Here is a 10,566-nt window from a genome sequence, read left to right as displayed (position 1 = left end):
TAGCACGTCCATGATCCTTCCTTAACCCTCCCATAGCACGCCCATGATCCTACCATAGCACGCCCGTGACACTTTTTGTGATCACTTTAAGTCACTTCCCAGTCGCCACCCTGAAACGGCCATGAGTCACAGACACCATCTCAAGTCATAGCAATGTCGTACACAAATGCATACACCTTCTCGGTAAGGGCTTACAAGACTTTTTGTGCATGCACCTCTGAGCCAAGCCCATAGTTCCCAAATGCATTTAGCCGTGGAAGCTCTGTCCTCCAGCAAGGATCTTGTGAAATGCCTTTATTCCGTTACACCTATGTAAATCAGTGCAGGATTCTCTCCCCATTTATTATGTTTTATTTAATCTGTGAAGCAGAAATATTTCCAAGATGCAAAATATATTCTATTTCCACTCGATGAAAATAAGTTAGCCTTTTTATTTTATTTCACTTTTGTAAAGTCCGTCAGTTCCTTCAGTCTCACAGAGAACAAAGACCTGGCAGAGTGACGCGGGACTTGGGCATCACAGGGTCCCTGGGCGCAGGTGAAGGCCTCATACGCTGTCCGAGTTGTTCTTCTCAGACAGAGAGGACATGCTGTATGAGGTATCGTCAGGCTCGGGAGACATGTGGCTGAACTCCATATCGTCCAGTTCCAGAGGCGACTCAGCGAGGAGCATCTACAGAAAAAGCAAAATATAAACTGACACAAGTGTCTGACTGATGTGTACACGACAGATATAGTATATGCACCCTGTCCAGGGAAACTAAGCTTGTTCAGGGGCTACGCTTGGTGTTCAGGGGCTAGGCTTGGCGTCTAGGGGCCTATTTTACTTTATAGTAACAAAATGAGACAACTCTTCTGTCTTTATCTATTATGGAAGAAACAAGGTATTTTGGATAGTGTAGTATAGGCTCGGATGATGTCCCAGCGGTGTTGGTTTATATGGTACATGGATCTATTTGATTGGGGATCTCGTCCCTCCAGCTACAGATATTCAGGCTCCCTAAGAGGACTAGCAGGGTGGTGGGGAGCTGAGATGTCTTTCCTGTTGCTTAGAGGGGGCTCAGCCTAGGGGGCAATATGGAATCAGACATTATATGCCCTATGTCTTTATTGATACAGTCATCATCTAAATTCCAGCCTCCCGGGAGTCCATGTTTTGGGTAACAGAGCAGCCCCACACCAGTGGGAACAGGTCAGAGTCTCGGCACGTCCTTCCCCTATCGCTCCTGCGCTTTGCCTTCACCCCAGCCCAGTGCGATGCAGACCCGCCTGACACTAGGCCCTGCTCGCCTGCCCCTAGCCGGCTCACACTCTCCTGCGCCCAGCACCAAAGCTCACAAGTCCCCCCTCCTCTTCAGTGTCCAGGCATACAAGATCTCCATCCTCCCACCATGATACGACCACCCTGCCATGCTCATCACCTACCCCTGTCACCCACAGACTGATCCCACTGTCTCTCGTCACTCCCACAAGCTCGCACAGCTGGTCCTCTCTGCCTTATGGCTCATGTCTGTCCCCTATTCCTACTACCTGTTCCTTGTTATATCTTGTACTAAATCTTTCCTGTATACCATGTGACGTGTCCTGTGTTACGGTTTATGTCATATGTGAGTGTCGCTTTAGGTCATATGTTACTCTTGGGACATTGATATACACATGCAAGTGTGTTTTCTTATGTTATTTATAGACAGTAGATAATTAAGACGGAGTGCATTTCATCTGCAGGGAGTAAAATTAAACACACGAGACAGAGAAGGTCCGTCATGGGGCTAGAGAGGGTTAATGGCTTAGGTAGGAGGTGGGCCATTTAAGTGACAGTTCTGTCGCTTCTTATTCGGTTTGCGCCCCACCTTCCCTCCCTGTTTTTGTTTATAGCTTGGTGTCAGCTTTGGCGTTTGGCGGGAGAGAACGGTTGCAGTCGCCATCTGTCTATGGAGCTTCGGGTGCTCTCCCTCCCCAATACATGGCTTAGGCTGATTCTTCCTTCCTGGGGTCAGCCATCGCTCCAGCTGAGCTCATGTTGTGTCATTGGGGTAGGGGGTGGATACAGTACCTTGGGCGTGGTAATGGGCTGGCTGGTCGCCTCCCATTTTGAAAGGGGTGGAGCATGGAGTGGCAGTTGGTGAATCTTGCATTGTGGGGCCGTTTCTTCGGTGCCACCATTCTTTGTCTGTCTTTTCCTTCTTCTTATATTATTTAGTGTTTAATACTCTACTATATTAATTAGTTAATTAATAAAAGTTTAACTAGATTAAATAAATAAAGCTGACCTTCCTTTCCCCTTTAAGCAAGTCTCAGTGTCGTTATTTCAATATTGTTATGGTTTATTGGCTTTACATTACACTGGGAGTGGGAAGACATTCATCTGGCGATGTGGAGTTTATGGCTGATTACAGAGTATGCAGGGATCCGATCTATTATAAGGAACGCTTGGTACTTATAGAGACTACAGCAGAACACTCAGTGATCATGTCTCAGTATAGGAGATCCCACAGCTGTATACTGCCACGTGTGGGTGCTGGTGTCATGTAGGTGTCACGTGATACCTGTTGTTGGTCCCTATCGTTGGATCGCACGGCGTGCATCAGGTTCCTCGTGAAAGCCTGCAGCTCACTATACTTGTGCTTGAAGTTCTCCAGTTCAGTCTCCACGTATCTCAGTTCTTCATTCTGGAATCACAGATAAATAAACGATAACTACAGGCAGAAGAATGGGCACTCGCATCTCACCGGATGAATGTGGGGCTCACAGCACAAACACCACAATTCAGGACATGTGAGGAAGGAGAGAGTAACGATGGGGGAGGACGGTCGGACGCGCGGTTACGTAGGAGAGGAATTATGATAGTGTCACTGCATAGGTCACTGTTTTACCAAGGTGCTGTGGAAGAGGTGTCACATACTATATATCACGTGTATTACCAAGGTACCGGGGAAGAGGAGTCACATACTCTATATCACATGTATCACCAAGGTACCGGGGAAGAGGAGCCACACACTCTATATCATGTGTCTTACCAATGTACCGGGGAAGAGGAGCCACATACTCTATATCACGTGTATTACCAATGTACCGGGGAAGAGGAGCCACATACTCTATATCATGTGTCTTACCAAGGTACCGGGGAAGAGGCGTCACATACTCTATATCACGTGTATTACTAATGTACCGGGGAAGAGGAGCCACATACTCTATAACACGTGTATTACCAAGGTACCGGAGAAGAGGAGCCACAAACTCTATATAACATGTATCACCAATGTACCGGGGAAGAGGAGCCACATACTCTATATCACGTGTATTACCAATGTACTGGGGAAGAGGAGCCACATACTCTATATCATGTGTCTTACCAAGGTACCGGGGAAGAGGCGTCACATACTCTATATCACGTGTATTACTAATGTAACGGGGAAGAGGAGCCACATACTCTATATCACGTGTATTACCAAGGTACCGGGGAAGAGGAGCCACAAACTCTATATAACATGTATCACCAATGTACCGGGGAAGAGGAGTCACATACTCTATATCACATGTATCACCAAGGTACCGGGGAAGAGGAGCCACATACTATATATCATGTGCATTACCAATGTACCGGGGAAGAGGAGCCACATACTCTCTATCACGTGTATTACCAATGTACCGGGGAAGAGGCGCCACATACTCTATATCACGTGTATTACCAATGTACCAGGGAAGAGGAGCCACATACCATATACCATGTGTATTACCAAGGTACGGGGGAAGAGGCGTCACATACTCTATATCACGTGTATTACCAAGGTACCGGGGAAGAGGAGCCACATACCATATACCACGTGTATTACCAAGGTGCCGGGGAAGAGGAGCCACATACTATATATCACATGTATTACCAATGTACCGGGGAAGAGGCGTCACATATTCTATATCACGTGTATCACCAAGGTACCGGGGAAGAGGCATCACATACTATATATCATGTGTATCACCAAGGTACCGGGGAAGAGGCGTCACATATTCTATATCACGTGTATCACCAAGGTACTGGGGAAGAGGCGTCACATACTCTACATCACGTGTATTACCAAGGTACCGGGGAAGAGGCGTCACATACTATATATCACATGTATTACCAAGGTACCGGGGAAGAGGCGTCACATACTATATATCATGTGTATCACCAAGGTACCGGGGAAGAGGCGTCACATATTCTATATCACGTGTATCACCAAGGTACCGGGGAAGAGGCGTCACATATTCTATATCACGTGTATCACCAAGGTACCGGGGAAGAGGCGTCACATACTCTACATCACGTGTATTACCAAGGTACCGGGGAAGAGGCGTCACATACTATATATCACATGTATTACCAAGGTACCGGGGAAGAGGCGTCACATACTATATATCATGTGTATCACCAAGGTACCGGGGAAGAGGCGTCACATATTCTATATCACGTGTATCACCAAGGTACCGGGGAAGAGGCGTCACATACTCTATATCACGAGTATTACCAAGGTACCGGGGAAGAGGAGCCACATACTCTATATCACGTGTATCACCAATGTACCGGGGAAGAGTCGTCACATACTCTATATCACATGTATCACCAATGTACCGGGGAAGAGGAGTCACATACTCTATATTACATACTGTATTTTACCGAGGTACTGGAGGCACAGACGTATTACATAAAGGGGTCATGCACTAACACTAGGGGGTCAGGGCTATGATGAAGAATTACGCTACTGAAGGAGTAGTAGATAAGATTGGTGGAAAAGCCACTCAGTAGAGGGGGTAGAGGCTAATACATTAGGGAAGATTAACCCCGCATGGTATAGATATAAGCGTATCCTAAACCTGACAAATACGTACGATAATAAGTTCTGATGTATCTAGGAATAATATGGGCAGAAGGGATGGATGTAGTTCTTAGCTGCCGTCAGTCTTTGTTTCTGCATAAGTAATATTTCATATAAAGGTGAAAAAGTAACAATGTTACAGCTCAGAATCCGTCAGTTTATATATCAGCTTCTGTTACATGAATCCTCTGTGAACAAAATACAAGCGTGACGCTAATGTACGTATAATGTAATAACATGTTTTCTGCGTTTCACACATATGTAATAAATGGTCAGCGCACTTGTCTCAATCACGGCGCTCCACACCTATATCAACACCACTATGTATGTTACTCACATGTATCATACATGTTACACGGATCACACAGCGCGCAATGAGGAGAGTCCAGCACAATGTATGAAGGGTTTATGTGCAGTCCCCTGACCACAGATGTAATAGTCACAGACATCCAGCCAGGTCCTAATGTCCTGATAATAGCAGCAGCTCCGGCCTGGGCACTGGGGAGGTCTGAGGCCAAACTATGACTTCATCCTGGTGTATAGCACATAGTATATCACCTACAGGAGGGCGCCAACTAACATGTCTGTCCTGCACCCAGCACCCTTCCTTCAGCCTCAGCTCTTCCTAGTGCTACCACAAACTTACAGATGTGTCCTTACACATCTCTGCTGCAGCCACAATAAAAAGCCCCCCTCACAGTGCACCAGGGCCTGTGCGAGTCTGTATATAGGAGACTGCGCTGAGTAATGTGATAGGAGACACCTGTATATCTGTGTGCTCCTGAGTCTGTATATAGGAGACTGCGCTGAGTAATGTGATATGTGACACCTGTATATCTGTGTGCTCCTGAGTCTGTATATAGGAGACTGCGCTGAGTAATGTGATATGTGACACCTGTATATCTGTGTGCTCCTGAGTCTGTATATGGGAGACTGCGCTGAGTAATGTGATAGGTGACACCTGTATATCTGTGTGCTCCTGAGTCTGTATATGGGAGACTGCGCTGAGTAATGTGATATGTGACACCTGTATATCTGTGTGCTCCTGAGTCTGTATATGGAGACTGCGCTGAGTAATGTGATATGTGACACCTGTATATCTGTGTGCTCCTGAGTCTGTATATAGGAGACTGCGCTGAGTAATGTGATATGTGACACCTGTATATCTGTGTGCTCCTGAGTCTGTATATGGGAGACTGCGCTGAGTAATGTGATATGTGACACCTGTATATCTGTGTGCTCCTGAGTCTGTATATAGGAGACTGCGCTGAGTAATGTGATATGTGACACCTGTATATCTGTGTGCTCCTGAGTCTGTATATGGGAGACTGCGCTGAGTAATGTGATAGGTGACACCTGTATATCTGTGTGCCCCTGAGTCTGTATATGGGAGACTGCGCTGAGTAATGTGATATGTGACACCTGTATATCTGTGTGCTCCTGAGTCTGTATATGGAGACTGCGCTGAGTAATGTGATATGTGACACCTGTATATCTGTGTGCTCCTGAGTCTGTATATAGGAGACTGCGCTGAGTAATGTGATATGTGACACCTGTATATCTGTGTGCTCCTGAGTCTGTATATGGGAGACTGCGCTGAGTAATGTGATATGTGACACCTGTATATCTGTGTGCTCCTGAGTCTGTATATAGGAGACTGCGCTGAGTAATGTGATATGTGACACCTGTATATCTGTGTGCTCCTGAGTCTGTATATGGGAGACTGCGCTGAGTAATGTGATAGGTGACACCTGTATATCTGTGTGCTCCTGAGTCTGTATATAGGAGACTGCGCTGTGTAATGTGATATGTGACACCTGTATATCTGTGTGCTCCTGAGTCTGTATATAGGAGACTGCGCTGAGTAATGTGATATGTGACACCTGTATATCTGTGTGCTCCTGAGTCTGTATATAGGAGACTGCGCTGAGTAATGTGATATGTGACACCTGTATATCTGTGTGCTCCTGAGTCTGTATATGGGAGACTGTGCTGAGTAATGTGATATGTGACACCTGTATATCTGTGTGCTCCTGAGTCTGTATATAGGAGACTGCGCTGAGTAATGTGATATGTGACACCTGTATATCTGTGTGCTCCTGAGTCTGTATATGGGAGACTGCGCTGAGTAATGTGATATGTGATACCTGTATATCTGTGTGCTCCTGAGTCTGTATATGGAGACTGTGCTGAGTAATGTGATATGTGACACCTGTATATCTGTGTGCTCCTGAGTCTGTATATGGGAGACTGCGCTGAGTAATGTGATATGTGACACCTGTATATCTGTGTGCTCCTGAGTCTGTATATGGGAGACTGCGCTGAGTAATGTGATAGGTGACACCTGTATATCTGTGTGCTCCTGAGTCTGTATATGGGAGACTGTGCTGAGTAATGTGATATGTGACACCTGTATATCTGTGTGCTCCTGAGTCTGTATATGGGAGACTGTGCTGAGTAATGTGATATGTGACACCTGTATATCTGTGTGCTCCTGAGTCTGTATATAGGAGACTGCGCTGAGTAATGTGATATGTGACACCTGTATATCTGTGTGCTCCTGAGTCTGTATATGGGAGACTGCGCTGAGTAATGTGAAATGTGACACCTGTATATCTGTGTGCTCCTGAGTCTGTATATAGGAGACTGCGCTGAGTAATGTGATATGTGACACCTGTATATCTGTGTGCTCCTGAGTCTGTATATGGGAGACTGTGCTGAGTAATGTGATATGTGACACCTGTATATCTGTGTGCTCCTGAGTCTGTATATGGGAGACTGTGCTGAGTAATGTGATATGTGACACCTGTATATCTGTGTGCTCCTGAGTCTGTATATAGGAGACTGCGCTGAGTAATGTGATATGTGACACCTGTATATCTGTGTGCTCCTGAGTCTGTATATAGGAGACTGCGCTGAGTAATGTGACATGTGACACCTGTATATCTGTGTGCTCCTGAGTCTGTATATGGGAGACTGCGCTGAGTAATGTGATATGTGACACCTGTATATCTGTGTGCTCCTGAGTCTGTATATGGAGACTGCGCTGAGTAATGTGATATGTGACACCTGTATATCTGTGTGCTCCTGAGTCTGTATATGGGAGACTGCGCTGAGTAATGTGATATGTGACACCTGTATATCTGTGTGCTCCTGAGTCTGTAAATGGGAGACTGGGCTGAGTAATGTGATATGTGACACCTGTATATCTGTGTGCTCCTGAGTCTGTATATAGGAGATTGCGCTGAGTAATGTGATGTGTGACACCTGTATATCTGTGTGCTCCTGAGTCTGTATATGGGAGACTGCGCTGAGTAATGTGATATGTGACACCTGTATATCTGTGTGCTCCTGAGTCTGTATATGGAGACTGCGCTGAGTAATGTGATATGTGACACCTGTATATCTGTGTGCACCTGAGTCTGTATATTGGAGACTGCGCTGAGTAATGTGATATGTGACACCTGTATATCTGTGTGCTCCTGAGTCTGTATATAGGAGACTGTGCTGAGTAATGTGATATGTGACACCTGTATATCTGTGTGCTCCTGAGCCTGTATATGGGAGACTGCGCTGAGTAATGTGATATGTGACACCTGTATATCTGTGTGCTCCTGAGTCTGTGTATGGTAGACTGCGCTGAGTAATGTGACATTTTCGGGGAAAAAAAAAGATGCCTGACACTAGCAGAGTACCACAGAAACTGGCGGCTCACTCACACCAGGTAAGCCGCCCTGTGTGGCGTATTGAGGCTAGATGTACGGGGACACATCGGTACACCTGGCCTAACCTTCCCGGATTACACCAGTACCTGTCTCACCCGTCTGTATACAGGATCTTACTTTACCTACACAACAGCGAGCTGCGTCTGTTACCGGAGTGCACGGGGCGCAGGTGGGAGCTTCCCAGTTCTCTTTCCAGGAATCTCTGGGGAGACGCAGGTATATCAGGGCACAGAGTGTAACGTTACTAGGCCAGGCTGGCACATCTCTTATCAACCACCAGACATAGAGGAAGCTGCACTCACTAAGCAGGATTAGACAGAGGACTCTGACATACAGCTGTAATTCTACATTAAGGGGATGACCAGAACAAAACACACGGTGGGTAATGGCTGAGGTGTGGGCAATGGCTAAGGGATGGACAGCAAGCAATGAGATGTTGGCATGTGTAGAGATGCCAGTCTCGCAGTCAGCATTACGTGTGACACTGAGAGGTGACTCACTGAGAGCATCTGCTGGCATTTAACGACGAGCGCTCAGTGGCACTGCAGAGGAGAGCCGACACACCAGTCACTGCCTTGGCAGCAGAAATCTCTAATGGTCTGTTACCATGGTATCCATTTCAATTGGTTTAACAAGGAATGAAAACAGATTCTCCCCGAACTCTCCTCAGCAATCCCCCTCTGAAGCTCCAGGAAGCCCAGGGAACGTTACCTCCTGCCTCTACCCGTAACCTGCCGAGATACAGATGCCAGGGACATAATGCCTCTCTGCAGAGCTCCACGTCCCATCTCTGAGCAGGAGCTTAATATTTATACAGTTCCACATCCCCACAATGTGCGTTCTGCAGTGTAGGGAGGGAATTCACATGACATAGAATATTACTGAGCGGTGGGGGGGGGGGGGGTTTGGAAGAAATTATCTGCGACACTGTATAAAAACGGTGGGTGCAGCTGATACCTCAGAGGAATCCCGTAATCTATGGGTTCAACATGAAAGGACAATCTGCAATTATAATTCACGGGATTCACCTCGGCGTCACCCCCGGCACAGTCAAGCGCACACGTTGCATTGATTATATAATTGGCTTCTATCAGTGCGAGGACAATATTTACATTAGTATCCACAAGAAGCTCATCCTCTGCTCTCCTATACGGCCCTGGTGTGAGCATGTAAAGGGTCAGGACCGCATTACGCCCAGCTCAGGGGAGAGCAGGTTTATGAGGAGGAACCTTTGTGCTGTCTATACGTATATTTAGGGCATTGTGGCCATCACCATTCGCTGTCATATTTCAGTCCTCAGTGACGTCCCCCCCAACAGCAGCTGTAAGCGGGATAGAGTGCCGCACCCACCTGTCACCGGTCCATGTGGCAGTACATGGGTGTTTGTTTGTTTTTTTGGGGGGGTAAGATGTCTGGGGCCTAATATTCAGATGTGTTAGGAACATACACAGAGGGCACGGCCAGAGTTATACCCTCTGCACAATGTATCCAGGCCCCCACCCTGACTACTGGGACATGCAATTATGTCACATATATTCAACAGGGTGTATGTCATATATATATATATATATATATATATATATACATACATACACCATGTATCTACAAATACCAAGCTACAGCATCGTGAGAGACTTATAGCCCTGTCTAATAAGAGCAGGCTTACCATACTATCCCTATAAAGCGGGACTCATGAATTACACAGGTTCTGTGGCTGGCTAACTTCAAGCCTGGATTTCACCTGTGTAATCCATGAGTGTCCTGGTTTAAAGGGTGTTTGTGTATATATTAGGGGTGTGCACCGGCCACTTTTCGTGTTTTGTGTTTTGGTTTTGGACCTGGATCTTTCTTCGTGTTTTGGATCTGGATTGGTTTTGCCAAAACCACCCTTCCGTGTTTTGGGTTCTGGGTTTTGTGTTTTGGATCTGTATTTTTTTGAAAAAAAGCATAAAAACAGCTAAAATCACAGAATTTGTAGGTTTTTCTGC

General features: G+C 46.3%; 1 protein-coding gene across 3 annotated transcripts in view; it reads right to left on the bottom strand.

Moving 5' to 3' along the window:
• Positions 1-341: 341 nt before the first annotated feature.
• HDX (highly divergent homeobox) overlaps positions 342-10,566 on the bottom strand; it is a 192,098-nt gene continuing 181,873 nt past the window's right edge. For all 3 annotated transcript variants that reach the window (XM_088461397.1, XM_088461398.1, XM_088461399.1), the window contains 2 exons: positions 2,547-2,669; positions 342-673 (listed from right to left, as the gene is read on the bottom strand). In XM_088461397.1, the coding sequence (XP_088317523.1) occupies positions 548-673; positions 2,547-2,669 (249 nt within the window). In that variant the 3' untranslated portion in view covers positions 342-547. The remainder of the gene's footprint in view (positions 674-2,546; positions 2,670-10,566) is intronic.

This window comes from Taudactylus pleione, unplaced genomic scaffold (genome assembly GCF_031769625.1).
Source record: "Taudactylus pleione unplaced genomic scaffold, aTauple2 ptg001043l, whole genome shotgun sequence".
Taxonomy (NCBI): domain Eukaryota; kingdom Metazoa; phylum Chordata; class Amphibia; order Anura; family Myobatrachidae; genus Taudactylus; species Taudactylus pleione.
Note: the sequence above shows the minus strand (reverse complement) of the source record. Positions and strands in the feature narration are given on the sequence as shown.